The following is a 17,479-nucleotide window of genomic DNA, read 5'->3' on the forward strand; positions in this document are numbered from 1 at the left end:
CCATTCTTTTGCATTGCTACAAAATCTTCAATTGTTAGGGAGTTCTAATTTTTGCTTTCGGAGAAAATAGGACAGAACCATGTCTCACTTTTTCTATTTTAACTTGTATGCTGCAAACATTTAATTTAATTGAGGGACAAACATCATTGTAACAAATCAACATGGCCATGCAGAACATATTTTATCTTAATTCTTTTGCAGAGATGGTGCTAGTTGTAGTTGTGTGGGCCACTAGCTACGGCCTCATGGTCTAAGTGGCCTCGCAACTCGAAATCTCTCGTTTTTTTGCTCATTCACAAACCCATCATCTAATTTATGGTGTGCCATCACAGGGCCTCGCAAAATTGATATTGCCCACGCCGAATTTTGCTCCTGTGCTGCTACTGTTCTTTGCATGTCAGTTTCTTTTTCATAATGCACCATTATTTTCATAGAGTGGAATTGGACATGTTAGAGCTCAGAGACAGTGTGACAGCCAAGTAGTTGTTGAGCCATTCATAATTATGTTCATCTTGAATACGGCATGACAGAGGGTGAATTTTCGATCTTGTTTGGTCACATAGCGGCCTGCAACAGAAATAGATTAGATTAGATTCATTTATTTCCTTATGAAAAAATGCATTATAAATACCTACATGTAAGGTACCTAATTATAAGAAATTCATAAAAGGATTGTCAAATTGTATACAAAAAATAATAATATATAATAGTACCAAATCACAATAGTGTCAGTTAAAAATAGAATTACAATATAAGAAAGTATTGAGTCCTCATAATAAGAATATTTGAATCACTTTTCATCATCACGCATGACACAATGGCTACCATGTTTACGAAATGGCAAACAAGCAAGCAACATTTGCTTATTATACTGAACTAGACTTTACCCGCGACTTCACACACATAAACTAGGTATTTGATCTGGTAGTTACAATTGAAATTCCGGAATTTTACAAAATTTATATTGTGGACTTCATTGACGTTTTTCTAAGAACAACTGTCCAAAGTTTCATGGACCCTAAACTAGGCATTTGAATTTTCAAGATTTTATCCCTCCCGTGCCGTGGGAATATCTCTTAGCAAAATGCTACAATTTGGTAGAATTGTAGCACTTGTATCTTTTGTGGTGTAACAGGGGCCAGACGTCCAGCCACCTTTATTATCAAATTTCATCCAAACCTATCCAGCTGTTTCACCATGAAGCAGTAACAAACATACAAATGCACACACATACAAGCTTTCGCATTTATAGTATTATTTGGAAGTAAGATAAGCAAATTGGTTCCATGCTAAAGGACTATAGTCGCTATTGCCAATTTTGTAAGGCAGTTAAAAACTGTCATTAAAGTGACATGGTTTAAAATTTATTTCTTAGTTTCGATGCTGTCTGTACTTTTATAGACCTAGTCAAGTTTAAAAATATCCATCCATCCCTGCCTATATACGTCCCACTGCTGAGCGGAGGCCTCCTCTCAGAACAAGAGGGCTTAAAAGAGGTCTTAGAGGGGGTTTAAAAATATATGAAATATGAATGAAAGCACAGTTATTTTGTATACTTAGATTGGCCACACTACTTTGCCGACGAGAAGTCAAGTCGAGAAGTCATTTTATTCTTATTCAACTCACCTATATGTGTTCAGAGAAGAATGGCAACCATTGGTAGCAGGTTACTCTTCAACCACACCACAGGCAAATAGCATTTCCTGCATAATCTTTAGCCAACTCAAGTTCCCCATGACAATCTGTAAAAAAAAAAGTTCATTAGTGTACTGGAATTAAAACACAACAGGTACAGTGCATTTTCAGACAGGCTGAGCTGAGCTCTATATGTATGCTGTGGTCTATCTGAGCTGTATGTATGGTCTCAAGGAAGGTCATTTAAATATGATGAAATAACAAACTAGCCAAGACGCAGAATGCATACCTACTGAGTGAAAAATATCTTTTTGAGCCTTCTATTTAAAGGATATTATTATAAGGGTCTTCAAATAATACAATAAGTACTGTAAACTCTAGTTTCTATAGTCCAAAGCATTCATCAATAGTCCAAACGGACTTTTTAACATTTCAAACAATTACAGAACTGCTAACGTTTAGAGGTTCATCATGCATTTTCTATTTGTTTAGGTTGCGATGAACCTCATAGATGAATTTGGTATACATAATTAGATTGGATATAAATGCCAGTACAATACAACAAAAAATACAGCAAGCAAAGAAAAAATAAATAAAAAGTTATTTTTTTTATCTCATAACTAACTTAACCTTTTATTATGTTTTATTTTATTTTATTATGAATAAACTCACATGTTATGGACATACCACAGTAAGCGTAAAATATGTAAGTATGTTAAGGAAATCAACATGGCAAATGTGTATACAACACTACCTACACATAAATATAAATTTAATTTTAAAAATAAATAAAGGAATTTAAGTGAACTGGTCTGTAAACAGAATGTTAATAATAAGTACGTTTTTGTAATGTGAAACAAACACTAGCAGGCAAACATTCCCGCCGGGGCAGCAAGACAAGGTCATTAGGGCTACTACGACATTTGAAAATCGAAGTTCGTATCGTACCGTCCTGCTGACGCTTACATTATTTCATAATATGAGTCAGAGGGACGGTACAAACGAATTTCGAATTTCGTAATGGCCCTACTGGCTTTACTTGGTGCAGGTCTGCGTTGCACACGAGCGCTAGAAACAGCTCTGGGCAAGGCACAGTCAGTACTTACTTGACTTGACTCGTTGACCGTTGACCACACAAGATACCCTATATAAAAAATTTACTCTGTGACAATACGAGAACGAGAAGAGAAACAACAGTCGGGTAAAAATAAATAATAACCTCAATCTAACCTCAACTACCCTTAGCCCAAGCGGGTGGGTGTAGTTATTGTACGACCTGGACAATGCTGCACCGATTTTGTACGACCTGATAATTCAATCACTTGGAACATGGGTCGAGCTTTATCACCCGGTACCGATAATGTTCAAGGTGCTATTGGAAGACCTGATTTTGTACGACCTAATAATCGGAGCACACTTTTGACAGAAAGCATTCGCACGATAGATCATGTTTTTCGTGTACACCGAATATTAATAAATTTAGTAGAAAATAAATTAATTTGGTCCTGGCGCTTCGTCGGCCGCTGCCGCGGCACGCTCGCTACGCTCGCTCGGCTCGCGCATTGTGGTCACAATTGGACCTAACACAACCTAACAAAAATGTATGGTCATTCGATTCGATTGGATTCCGATTATAAAGACGTACAATAACACGTCGTGCATTAACAGGCCGAGAAAAAATTTGGACACCCTAATAATGCACGACCTAATATTGTACGAATTGATAAATATAATCCAAAATGAGTTCGTATTATCAGGTCGTACAGTGATGGCTGATCAGTATAGGATCGAGCATTACTGGTCCCCGCCCAAGCAAAGCAACAGAACAGAGCAACACTTGAGCAACAGATTTGGCAACAGGCAAGACAAAACCAGTGTTGCCAACTCCTAGAAGTTCGAGTCGCTAGACTCAAAATCAAAAGTCGCTAGAAAGTCGCTAAAATTAATTCCACCGGCGGGGCTGGGCTACTACAAAATTCGAATTTCGTATCGTGCCGTCCCTTTCACTCTCGTATTAAATAACATTTGCGTCAGCGCAGCGGGCTACTATGAAACTCGAAAATCGAAGTTAGTATCGCACCGTCCCTTTCATAAGCATATTTATTTCACTTCACGACATAAGCGTCAGCGGGACAGCAACGGCAACATACGAAATTCGAGTTAATTTTTAAGTACTCCAAAAGTCGCCAGGTAAGTCGCTAAACCATTTTTGTCGCTAAAAATTTTTTTTGGTCGCTAAGACAAGAATTAAGCAAAAGTCGCCAGTTCTACTCTACCAGCAAAACGCTAAATTGGCTGCACTGAACAAAACAAATGACATGGATTGAGAAGAGATGAGTATGTACCGGCACGGATAATACCAAAATGGAAATACCGATCTGATTTTTCGTGTACACAACAAAGACCTTAACCTATAACTAGACCGTGTACTATGGCGCAAAAACCGGTCAAACGCGCCTCATCCATCAACATTCAAAATTATATACTTTCCTAATACCCATCCCTGATTTTAACAGAAACTTATTTAAACAATGAATGTTTTCTATCTAATGTAATTATTTAATGTAATTCTATCGAAATAAAATATGTAATTTAATTTCGGATCAGTTTAATTTTATAATCAAATTCAACGTAAACCTTGATCCAATACGGTCAAGGCCTAGTTAGGAAAATCTTTCTTATTCTGCAGCCCTCAGTTTCTATGGGCGTCTGAAAGAAAAATAAGGTCGGTATTTCCATGTCGGTATTATCTGGACCGGGAAAGAGTGTCACCCAACCCACAGACCCCCTCAGAAATGTCAGTTAAACTGTCAGTCATATATAGGGATAGGGATCAAGATCAAGGTTATTTTTATCATAGGTTGATACGTGGACGATGGAGTATTATTTATCATAGTTGCGTGGACGTGGAGTAGTTTTTATACGTTACGAGGAACAAGGTAGAATGGACGGAATCGCTAATGTATAGCGCAATAAAATAAATAGCATTGTTGCTGCCAAAGATTCAGATCGAATACCCACTGATAATCGCCATAGTTGTGAATTGTGAAATGCTGGCGCACTTTCCTAACCGTAAACAACTTCAAGATCAGTTTAATTAAGTACTAAGATTGAGGGACAGGTTGCTTAACAGTGATGATTAAAAAGTAAACAAAAATGTTGAACATTCAAGGATGTATTCCTGTCGAGATTCCAGTTTCGTTTCTTTCTTCACCTTTACTAAAGAAGTCTAAATTAAATACCTACGCCAGGTGGCACTAAATGCCATGTCGAGCATGAAAAAAAATGAGTTGAAAATGGTATGGGGCACTTCTTTGTTTTTGTAAATAAATAGATTGTTTTTGGAAGGATAGTTTTGTATGGAGTAATATTTGTGTAGTTCTGTCTTGTTGATGCAATTTTTATGCAAGTATTGTCCTAGTTATTTTCAATTAAAGTTTGTAAAGGTGTCAAGTTCTTCTGCTCTGAAGGGGCACTGAATTTTATTCAATGATTTTTTTTCCCTGAGTCAGTAAATTTTCAAGGAATCTATGTCTTGTTTTAATAGGCTCTACTACTTATAAGTTTTGATTTGCCAAAGGAAACTTGCCAAAATTATGGAATTTTTCATATAGGAAAATTTTGGAAACTTCTCACAATTTTGTATGGGGATTGAAACTTTCTGTTTCTTAAATTTCAATTTCCTATATTTCTTGTGAAAAATTCCACAAATTTCCAAGAACTTGTACAACTTTTTGGAAACTTTCCGCAACTTGCATAGCTGTAATTGTAAAGCAGAGTTAAGACTTGCAAGAAATTAAGATAATATATTATCACGCTAATGTGGGTCTAGTCTAGGCTTCTATTACTCAAGTGAAACAAGAACACCACATTTAACTATTTATAATTTATAAGCTCAAACGTACAATACACTAACGCTTAGAAGAGCAAAAAGGGGAAATAACTTATATAAATGCAAGCGCGTAAGAAGGGATAAAGCAGATGCAGTAAACGAGTGGCACAGGTCCGGCGTGAAAGCCGATCGGAAGCGCTCTGGTGCTCCATACAGATGACTGAGGGCAGGTTTTCGTCTAGTGATGTGTGTAGCGCAGCGTTTAGTGATGCACCACAATGAGGTTCTTGCGGCAAACGTGTTCTTACCAGTTCACTCTTGGGCTTCTCGAAGAAATGATATTAGATTTCAAAGTTTGAGACCAATGTATCGTACTCCGCAGGTAATCATAATCAACTCAGTAATATTTCAGCGATATCCTCATCCATCATCTACAGTCTGCCTGATACCTGGCAGTAGGTGCACAAGAGACATAACATGTTCTATGTATGTCGTTATGTTCCGTGAAGTCAACTCGATGCAGTTGTCTCAACAGTTAATTCGCGCCGATACAAGCCGCAGTCTTCAAATATATTGGCTAATTTCTTCCATATCTGCTTGGCTGTAATCTCTCTCCGTATATGTTATATAGTGTCTGTTTCAACTAAAAAATATATTAAGTTTCTCCGGATCTCTTAGTCCTAGTTCTATTCCTCTTTTCTTGCATGAAAAAATATCCTTGGAGGATACTGGTCGTGTTCCCTCACTAGCTAATCGTGGTTTAGCCCAATAACAATCTATGGATGTAGATGATCATTCAGTAGCTTTTTTTTGCAACCAATATAACATCACCAATGTGTGTTTACATCCACCTGAAAATAAAACAAAGCAATGAAAATATAATCTTCATTTACCATAAATATTTACTCAGTAGTATTAAGTATTTACCAGCCGATGCAGGACAACCATCACATGTTGCATCAATTATGTTACTATTTTCTCATCTAAGTGATTAGTCACTAGATAATATTTTTTTGTTATTTTATGCTCCGGAACAACTTTAGCCCTGACGAAACATTCAGTGTCCCCTTTTTTAATTTCCACATATCCTACTGCATTTTCAACATAACCACCTCTTGATGACCTAAAATGCAATGGAAAAAATTATAATACAAGATCTTTTGTCATCATCATCGGCCTATTTACGTCCCACTGCTGGGCACAGGCTTATTTGTAACCAAATAAATGATTTTGATTTGATTTGATGTAATAATAATGCAATAATGCAATTGCAGCTCAATGGTGGTATCTTACAATCTATAATATCTGTAACCCTCACATCCACATCCCTCCTTTTTTTCAGCCTGATGGTTAAATAAATCATTACAATAACTTCGCTAATGACTACTCATAACCCTACGGTTAATCAACTTTTCTTATACTACGAAGTCAAGCGATTATTTACAGTTATTCTTCAGAGATTGATAGTGAGATCGTAGCATAGAGAGAACGTCTAACGTATCGTCATTCAGTTTGGTTTTCAAATGGTTGCACAGGTAGCCTGCTGATGAAAATACTCTCTCAGACTCTAAGCTGGTGGGAGGCACTTTTAATAAACTGTCGTAAACCTGCAAAAGGTATTTGCCCTTGACACCTCCGTTTTCATAAAGAGCCATTTCCACTTTGATCACAGACATCAAATCATCGCCAAATTCCGAGTCTATGACTGACATCCTACTAGACTCTTTAGTTCTAGACATAGACTTCTCAATTGTCTCTTGCAGTTCCTCCGCCATTGTCTTTGGAGTCAGCGTAATGGCTGTAGTCGATGATGTTGAAGGAACATTAGCCTCGTCCCAGTCGTCCCTTGAATTACATTGACTTATTTGAGGACTGTCGGAGCGCCCGAGCCTTTGTAATTGATAAATAACTTCGGCTATTTGTTGGCTGTCTAGGCTTGGAGCAGTCACATTCTCATTTTTATTTGTGTAATAGTCTGACAGATTCTGCAAATATTTAAGAACAGAGGTCAAACAGGTGGATCGTTGCTTTATGCGGGAAATCAGTTGTTCCGCAAATTTGTTGCTAAAACTTCCTCTCTGCTCTTTTAATTTTGAGAGCATGAAATTTATAGCTGTATCTGCAGTAATCAGATTAGCGTCGCGGCGACAAAGTGCTTCAACCGTCATCTTGGCTAGTTGCAAACATACGTCTGAGAGTATTTCAAAATCTGTATCCAGAAATTGTATCTCAGACTTTACGACTATAAGTGACTTTAGCACACAATCCTTACGGCTTAAGAAATCGATCTAGCATATCAGCCATTGAACTCCATCGGGTGTTGCAATCCAGCACAAGTGCCATCTCCTTACCATGCTCTTCAAAGACGTACTTTTGCAGAATACTGTCGTTCTTCGTTGGAGAATTCTTGAACAGTTTGACGACTTTTCTTACTTTTGTAATTAAATCTGATGGACGACGTCATCAGATACAACAAACGTTACGTCAAAGCGATCTTCGATATCTCCAAGCTGTGGGTCGTCACGTTCCTGTTGTATCACTACACTCAGCTTTTCATTAAAAAAGACGTCAAGGATTGCTAGCTGCAAACCATGTGCTAAACATAATTGGTGAAAGCATGGCAAGTCCCTGCCAACTTTCACCATCACACTAGCTCCATCAGTGGTGATGGCGGCTATATCGTTAAATGATATGCCGTATGTCATTAGCAAATCGTTTATCATTTCAATGCATGTATCGGCAGGCATGCTTCCAAATATTCTGACAAGTGGAATATTTTTAAACGTAGTATTGTCTTTAAAAGAACCGTGGATGTTGATATTTAAATACCGGTGACTGCGAGAAGAAGTCCACTCGTCGAAAGTCAATGCGAACTTTTCATTTTTTTGTTTCATCTCAGATAAAGTGGCCTTTATGTGATCTTTCAAAGAACTGCCCTTTTTCATGACTATGTTTTTGATGGTGCCAGCAGATTTCGGTAATTTATGACCACTTTTTAAGAAAAGGTATCTCATGTCGTCTGAACGAACAAATAGTTGAAAGCTCATCCCATCTAATGCTACCATTCTACATATCATATTCTCCATGTCATAACTTGAAGAAAAAAAGTCAGTCATTTTTTTCTTTTTTGGTGCGGTTTCTCCCACTACTACAGAATTAAATACACTGGTTCCAACTGAATTTGTCACTTTCGTTTTATGTACAGATTTCAAATGCGTATGTAGACTGGAAGTTGCGCCACCGGAACATTTAATAACTTTACAGCATGTTTTACATTTCGCAGCCGCTGAATCAGTACTCTGTAGAAAGTAGAACCATACTGACGTTTTATCGTCATTCTTTTTAGTATGCGGACGAAATTCCATAGTGTTTTGTTCTACTGCTGGCTTTCCATATACCACTAAAAAGAAAAAAAGAGTAAATCTTAACATGCTGAGTAGCAACTTAGAAAAAATACAACTAGAACGAGAGTCTTCATACAACCTTAGAGCAACGCAAAGCAAATAATCCAACAATACACTAATAATTCGTGTACAGTAATCTCCAAACTCACACATTGACAGTAACATCACTGTTGTTCATCGGCGAAATGTCGGATTTATCGCTTGACCGATCCGAAATTTGTACAGATTAGCGGACTCGATGTTGGTAAAGGAATCCGACAATAATGTACGACTTTTTTGTTTAAATGTAATTAAATAGCAATAATACGATAACAATTTATTTCCATGTAAAATATATAACACCATCATTTTGCAATCTTGATGTCTCAGATCTCTTTTTACAGCAGAAAACTGAACAATTCGGCATTTTCAGCACCGTCGCGTAGGTGTCGGAATAGATCGGAATAAGTGAGTGAAGTGAATGATATTTTGTAGGAATGCAGATTGTCTTGCGTTTACTATAGGGCAACTAGCTAACTTTTATTTATTTATTCATATTCAGTAGGTATAGGTATTTACTAATAAAAAGTTATAAACTAAAAGATGGATCACAAAAGTTACAAATTGCTTTGATATAACAATGTATGTATTTAATCGCGGAAAATTGAACTATTTATATTGTTATACGTGTAAAACCGAAAAACTCGAAAAGCCGGTTTTCTTCAGATCTGAAAGCCGGTTTTCACAATCGGCGAAAAACCCGGTTTTACCGTTTTTTTCGGTTTCGGTGAAACCGGTTTTGTGACCCCTAAAGCAGATGCGGTAAGCGAGTGGCACAGGTCCGGCGTGAAAGCCGATCGGAAGCGCTCTGGTGCTCCGTACAGACGACTGGGGGCAGGTTTTCGTCTAGTGATGTGCGTAGCGCAGCGTGTAGTGATGCACCACAATGAGGTTCTTGCGGCAAACGTGTTCTTACCAGTTCACTCTTGGGCTTCTCCCGAAGAAATTATATTAGATTTCAAAGTTTGAGACCAATGTATCGTACTCCGCAGGTAATCATAATCAACTCAGTAATATTTCAGCGATATCCTCATCCATCATCTACAGTCTGCCTGATACCTGGCAGTAGGTGCACAAGAGACATAACATGTTCTATGTATGTCGTTATGTTCCGTGAAGTCAACTCGATGCAGTTGTCTCAACAATTAATTCGCGCCGATACAAGCCGCAGTCTTCAAATATATTGGCTAATTTCTTCCATATCTGCTTGGCTGTAATCTCTCTCCGTATATGTTATATAGTGTCGGTTTCAACTAAAAAATATATTAAGTTTCTCCGGATCTCTTGATCCTAGTTCTATTCCTCTTTTCTTGGATGGAAAAATATCCTTGGAGGATACTGGTCGTGTTCCCTCACTAGCTAATCGTGGTTTAGCCCAATAACAATCTATGGATGTAGATGATCGTTCAGTAGCTTTTTTTTGCACCCATGATAACACCACCAATGTGTGTTTACATCCACCTGAAAATAAAAAAAAAACAATGAAAATATAATCTTCATTTACCATAAATATTTACTCAGTAGTATTAGTATTTACCAGCCGATGCAGGACAACCATCACATGTTGCATCAATTATGTTACTATTTTCTCATCTAAGTGATTAGTCACTAGATAATATTTTTTGATATTTTATGCTCCGGAACACTTTAGCCCTGACGAAACATTCAGTGTTCCCTCTTTTAATTTCGACATATCCTACTGCATTTTCAACATAACCACCTCTTGATGACCTAAAATGCAATGGAAAAAAATTATAATACAAGATCTTTCGTCATCATCATCGGCCTATTTACGTCCACTGCTGGGCACAGGCTTATTTGTAACCAAATAAATGATTTTGATTTGATTTGTAGTAATAATAATGCAATAATGCAATTGCAGTGCAATGGTGTAAGTGCAGTTGCAATTCTACTATTATAAAGGGGAAAGTGAGTTTGTTTGTTTGCTTGTTTGTTACGCTTTCACGCCGTAACTACTGCACCGATTCCTATGAAATTTTGCATACGTAATGTATTAGAAGTCCAGAATAAATAATAGGATATTTAAAAGACGTCGATTGTCGAAAAAAAAATATAGTTAGCACCTCTCCAAAAAACTTTACTTAGCCAATTCACTGTAATCTTCTACAACATTATTATATATTTTCTCCCACATTCTTGTTTTTATTATTCTATCTGCGTATTCAGGGCAACTTTTGTCCCAATCGGTGGTCTATTCTAAACCTGTATAATTGACCATGTATGGTAATTGACCAATTTTGAATATAGGATATTAAGTTTGTTGACGGATCGTTGTCTATGGTCTTATAAATTATGTTGGCTGGCACTATTGAATGAATGACCAATCGGCGTGCGTTCAAGGACAGCTATAGTGACACCGACTTTTTTCTTTCCGACATTTTTTCTTGCCTGCAGTAAGGAGCTCGCGTCAGGATGTTTTTTAAATTCATTTATATCGGTGTTCAACGGTGGCCCTATTCCTAAAAATATTTCTGCGGGAACATTTCCCCTGAGCGCTCTTGTTGGTGCTCTGTTGAGCAGATATGCGTTTTAATTATCTCGTGCCATAAATATTTTGGCACATTGCTTTCTGGCAAAAGTGCTCGTGTTCTTTCGACCAGGGTGCTGTTCATGCGTTCCGCAGTACCGTTCTGTTGTGATGTGTAACTTCATGTAAACTCTTGTCTATTTTCTTTGTTTACTAAACTCCTTTAGGTCACCCAGAAACTCTCCCCCATTGTCTGTCCTTATTCTTAGCACATAGTTGTGATCATTCTTCATTCTTCGTATGTAACTTTCCGCAACTTGCATAGCTGTAATTGTAAAGCAGAGTTAAGACTTGCAAGAAATTAAGATAATATATTATCACGGTGATGTGGGTCTAGTCTAAGCTTCTATTACTCAAGTGAAACAAGAACACCACATTTAACTATTTATAAGCTCAAACGTACAATACACTAACGCTTAGAAGAGCAAAAAGGGGAAATAACTTACATAAATGCAAGTGCGTAGCGTGTAAGAATGTGATAAAGCAGATGTGGTAAACTAGTGGCACAGGTCCGGCGTGAAAGCCGATCGGAAGCGCTCTGGTGCTCCGTACAGACGACTGGGGGCAGGTTTTCGTCTAGTGATGAGCGTAGCGCAGCGTGTAGTGATGCACCACAATGAGGTTCTTGCGGTAAACGTGTTCTTACCAGTTCACTCTTGGGCTTCTCCGAAGAAATGATATTAGATTTCAAAGTTTGAGACCAATGTATCGTACTCCGCAGGTAATCAACTCAGTAATATTTCAGCTATATCCTCATCCATCATCTACAGTCTGCCTGATACCTGGCAGTAGTGCACAAAGAGACATAAACATGTCTATGTATGTCGTATGTCGTTAGTTCGTGAAGTCAACTCGATGCAGTTGTCTCAACAATTAATTCGCGCCGATACAAGCCGCAGTCTTCAAATATATTGGCTAATTTCTTCCATATCTGCTTGGCTGTAATCTCTCTCCGTATAGTTATATAGTGTCGGTTTCAACTAAAAAATATATTAAGTTTTCTCCGGATCTCTTGGTCCTAGTTCTATTCCTCTTTTCTTGCATGGAAAAATATCCTTGGAGGATACTGGTCGTGTTCCCTCAATAGCTAATCGTGGTTTAGCCCAATAACAATCTGTGGATGTAGATGATCGTTGAGTAGCTTTTTTTTGCAACCAATATAACATCACCAATGTGTTTACATCCACCTGAAAATAAAACAAAACAATGAAAATATAATCTTCATTTACCATAAATATTTACTCAGTAGTATTAAGTATTTACCAGTCGATGCAGGACAACCATCACATGTTGCCTCAATTATGTTACTATTTTCTCATCTAAGTGATTAGTCACTAGATAATATTTTTTTGTTATTTTATGCTCTGGAACAACTTTAGCCCTGACGAAACATTCAGTGTTCTTTCCTTTAATTTCCACATATCCTACTGCATTTTCACATAACCACCTCTTGATGACCTAAAATGCAATGGAAAAAATTATAATACAAGATCTTTTGTCATCATCATCGGCCTATTTACGTCCCACTGCTGGGCACAGACTTATTTGTAACCAAATAAATGATTTTGATTTTGATTGATTATAAAGTCAAAGTCAAGTCAAAGTCAAAATATCTTTATTCAATTTAGGCTATAACAAGCACTTATGAATGTCAAAAAAAATCTGTTTATGATATCAAAATAAGTAGATATTAGCTATGGTGAATGGAAGACCGAATGAACTACTTGTATACAGCTTTCTCTATGTCTCAATAAAGTCACTCTTCGTTTAGCAGCAGAACTGTGTGTTTGTCTAAATCTTAATAGATACTAGATTCTCTCAGGTTATGGGCTACCCATGCTCCGTAAAGTAATTTCAGTGCTAGTCAAGAATTAGATTACTAGTTCGAAAATTGTGTTTTCGTGTGTTAATCTGTGACAGAATAACGAGATGTCGGCTAATTATGTTGCGAACGTGCCGAAGTTATTGGGCCGTGCCAACTATAGCGAATGGGTTTTCGCAGCAGAGAATTTCCTAGTATTGGAGGGCGTGCAAAAATTCATTTGATGAAGAGCCTAACAAAGAGGAAATTGCGGCAGACACAAAAACCAGAGCGAAGTTGATTTTTAACTATCGATTCGTCTTTATTTGTTCATGTCAAAGATGTGAAAACTACGACTCAATTATGGAACAGACTCAAAAATTATTTGATGATTCCGGCTATGCAAGAAGATTACGCTACTACGAAATCTTATTTCGATACGACTCGAAAATTGCAGTTCTATGACGGCATAACGTGACTCAAAGTTGTAGAAAATGGCCAGAAATTGAGCAGAACGGGTTTTAACATCAGTGATGAATGGATTGGCTCGCTTTTATTAGCGGGATTGCCAGAGAAATATTCCCCTATGATCATGGCGATCGAGCATTCAGGGATTTCTATTTCGGCGGACTCCATTAAAACAAAACTTCTTGACATGAAGAAAAAAATTCAAATTTGAATTTGAACGAGAACGGAACGAATGTAATTGAAAGCGCATTTGCCAGTTCGCATTACCAACATAAGAAGAACAAAATGAAAGTCTATGGCGAAAAGCATGATGGCGGCAATTCGTCAATGTCAAATTCGAAAATGTCAAATGTTTTCGATGTAAACAAGCCGGGCATACGCAATCAGTGTCCTAATGTTGAAAATAGTTCTTCGGCGTTAAAGAAAAGTACGCGAAAACCGTCAAATGCATTCAGTGCTGTGTTTTTGAGTGGCAATTTTAAGAAAAACGACTGGTATGTCGATTCTGGAGCTAGTGCTCACCTGACAGCTAACGAAAGTTGGATTAAAAAATGGTTCATATGAGCCGGCCATTGGGAGATTGTTGTCGCAAACAAGGAAAGCGTTCCTGTGTTGTGCAGTGGTGATGTGCAGATTGCTACAATAGGAAGCGACAGCGAATACGACATCGTTGTTCAAAACGTATTGTGTGTCCGAATATAACCACAAACTTGTTATCAGTAAGTCAGTTGATTAACAAGGGTAACAAAGTGGAGTTCAATGATGAAAGTTGTAAGATTTTTAACAAGGGAGATCTTGTTGCAACAGCTTCATTGATGAATGGAGTTTACAAGTTGAAACATGCCAGAAAATACGACTGTTGCCATGGCCGCGTCTGCTGAACCTGGCATCGCCGCCTGGGGCATGTAAATAGTGCTTATATGAACAAAATGCAGAATGCAGTGGAAGGATTTAACCTACAAGGAAAGGTGGACCATATAAGCAAGGCATCATGCAAGGTATGTTGTGAAGGGAAACAATGTCGCTTGCCTTTTCCCAATGAAGGCAACAGAAGTGATACACTGCTGAATATAGTGCACACTGACATTTGTGGACCCATGGAAGTTGAATCCATCGGGGGATCAAGATACTACCTGTTGTTTGTCGATGATTTCAGTCGTATGGCATTTATATTTTTCATTAGAATAAGAGTGAAGCTCTGACGTGTTTCAAGGAATTCAAAGCAAAAGTTGAAAAACCAGCTTGGCAAGAAGATTAAGATCTTAAGAAGTGACAATGGCCGGGAGTTCTGTAATAACCAGTTTGATGATTATCTGAAAGAGAGTGGAATCATTCATCAGAGGAGTAATAATTACAGTCCTGAACAGAACGCTTATGCGAAAGGTTGAACAGATCAGTGGTTGAGAAGGCACGATGCTTGCTGTATGATGGTGGTTTAAGCTTGGAATTCTTGGCAGAGGCTGCGAACACTGCGGTCTACCTGCGGAACAGAACTGTGGAGCAGGATTAAACGGAAAGACACCATATGAAGTGTGGACCAACACCAAGCCAGATCTGAGTCACTTAAGAATCTTCGGTAGTACAGTGATGGTACATGTTGCCAAGGAGAAGAGACACAAATGGGACAAGAAGTCTCGTCAATGTATCTTGTTGGGTTATCCAGAGAATGTCAAAGGATATCGCTTATTTGACCCGGAAACCAGATCTATCTTTATCAGCAGAGATGTGATAATCATGGAGAAGACTAATGACTCTGATTGTGTCATTGAGGTTCAGGAGAAGACAGACACCAATGGAAATCAGAAAAAGAGTTGGAGATAAGTCGAGATTCAGTGGGGGATGACTATGAAGACCAGTCCAGTACTCTGGTAGACTCATCAGAGACCAATTTTACTGAATTTGAGACAGCTGACACATCAGAAACACAAGTACTCCGATAAGATAAGACCACAGAGAGAAAGACGTCCACCAGAAAGATATGGCATTACAAATATTTGCATAGCAGACAAGATAGATGATGCTAGCGGCTATCATTGCAAGAAGCTTTACAAGGACCAGAGAAAGCGCACTGGAAGCAAGCAATGACAGATGAGTTGAAAAGCTTTGAAGAAAAATGCTGTGGAACTTGTCAGTGTTCCAGATAAGGCTAGCATGTGAAATGCAAATGGGTCTTAGAAGAAGTATGATAGTGAAACCATGTGCGTTAGCCGAGCAAGGTTAGTGGCCAAGGCTTTACACAAAAGCTGGTGTGGACTATGAGGAGACCTCTCCGCCCGTGTAAGATACACAACTTTAAGACTTTATTTGCATGGCTGTGCGATTAGGGTTTGATATCTCACATTTAGATGTAACAACTGCTTTCCTGAACGGTTTTCTTGAGGAAACAATTCACATGCAGATTCCTGAGGTTTGTTGGTGGTAATACTGATGGTAAGGTGCTTAAGTTGAAGCGTGCCATTTATGGCCTAAAGCAATCCTCAAGGCATGGTACAGGAGGGTAGATGATGTTTAGTTCAGAGTGGATATATCAAGTCAAACTAGAACCCGTTGTATGTTAACAGTAGTAATGGTTTGAAGACTATAATAGCTTTATATGTCGATGATTTTTTCTTGTTTTCCAATGATGAGCAGGAAAACAAAGCGAATAAAGCAGGAACTTTCTTCTCAGTTCAAGCTAAAGATCTAGGACAGGTCAAACAGTGCCTAGGTATGAATGTTAACATTGATAAACAGAATAATGTAATAACATTGGATCAGGAAAGTTATATTATCAATTGTTGCATAGGTTCAATATGACTGAGAGCAAAGTTGCTGAGACTCCTATGGAGGAGAAATTAAATTTAGAAAAAGCTAGCGATTGCAAAGGCGAATTCCTTATCAGCAGCTGATTGCAGCCTTATGTATTTGGCAGTATTGACCAGGCCCGACATATGTATGCTCTGTCTTATATGAGTCAGTTAATAACTCATATAATGAGCAACATTGGTGCTATGCTAAGAGGATTCTTAGATATTGAAAAGACAAAGCATTATTGTTTGAAATACAGTAAAGATGGAAAGCAGAAATTGAAGGCTTTGTTGATGCTGACTGGGCACATAATGTAGGAGACAGGAGGTCTTATACAGGGTTAATTTTATGTTGTCTGGAGGTGCTATCTCATGGGAGAGTAAAAAGCAAAAACAGTTGCATTGTCCAGTACTGAGGCTGAGTACATGGGTATCTCTGAAGCCTGTAAAGAAGCAATTTGGAGAACTTACAATTTGAAATAACTGGTCACATGTATGCTGTTGTTCTGTACAATGACAACCAAAGTGCTCAGAAGTTGCTGGCGAATCCTGTCTTTCATAAGCGGTCTAAGCACATAGATGTGCGTTACCATTTTTTGTAGGAAAGTGTAGCTGACAAGTTAGTTCAGACTTGTACTTGCCCACAGCAGATATGCCTGCGGATCTGCTGACTAAAGTCTTAGTGCAACTAAACATTATAGGTTTATGTTTATGTGGGGCTAGTGCCAAAGTAGTTTAGTTTTTGATAATGCTTGTATATTTTGATATAGTGGGGGTGTTGTTTATGATATCAAAATAAGTAGATATTAGCTATGGTGAATGGAAGACCGAATGAACTACTTGTATACAGCTTTCTTATGTCTCAATAAAGTCACTCTTCGTTTAGCAGCAGAATGTGTGTTTGTCTAAATCTTAATAGATACTAGATTTCTCTCAAAATCTACCACCGGTTCGGAAAAACTCTGT

At 37.9% G+C, this 17,479-nt stretch overlaps 1 protein-coding gene, 1 long non-coding RNA gene and 1 pseudogene across 4 annotated transcripts in view; all 3 read right to left on the bottom strand.

Annotated features, from left to right (window-relative positions):
* Window positions 1-78: 78 nt before the first annotated feature.
* The window catches only part of LOC141441833 (uncharacterized), a 29,665-nt gene continuing 12,264 nt past the window's right edge, over window positions 79-17,479 (bottom strand). Inside the window, exons 1-3 of one of the 3 annotated variants that reach the window (XR_012452861.1) lie at window positions 2,866-3,150; window positions 1,627-1,742; window positions 79-567 (exon numbers count right to left, since the gene is read on the bottom strand). This is a non-coding gene — a long non-coding RNA (uncharacterized lncRNA). Of the gene's footprint in view, window positions 568-1,626; window positions 1,743-2,741; window positions 3,151-17,479 lie in introns of those variants that run through there. The other 2 variants (XR_012452859.1, XR_012452860.1) reach the window with 2 other exon arrangements.
* Window positions 5,628-7,644, bottom strand: LOC141441465 (uncharacterized). Its single transcript, XM_074106213.1, has 2 exons — window positions 6,395-7,644; window positions 5,628-6,318 (listed from the first exon to the last, which is right to left on the bottom strand). Exon 1 carries the CDS (start codon window positions 7,633-7,635, stop codon window positions 6,904-6,906), a length of 732 nt encoding a protein of 243 aa, XP_073962314.1. The 5' UTR covers window positions 7,636-7,644; the 3' UTR covers window positions 5,628-6,318; window positions 6,395-6,903.
* On the bottom strand, window positions 7,682-10,421 carry LOC141441466 (uncharacterized; annotated as a pseudogene).

Source organism: Choristoneura fumiferana, chromosome 24, assembly GCF_025370935.1.
Source record: "Choristoneura fumiferana chromosome 24, NRCan_CFum_1, whole genome shotgun sequence".
Classification (NCBI taxonomy): domain Eukaryota; kingdom Metazoa; phylum Arthropoda; class Insecta; order Lepidoptera; family Tortricidae; genus Choristoneura; species Choristoneura fumiferana.

Coding starts and splice junctions, on each gene's coding strand:
- LOC141441465 (XM_074106213.1), bottom strand. CDS start 7,635: ATGACGGTTGAAGCACTTTGTCGCCGCGACGCTAATCTGATTACTGCA.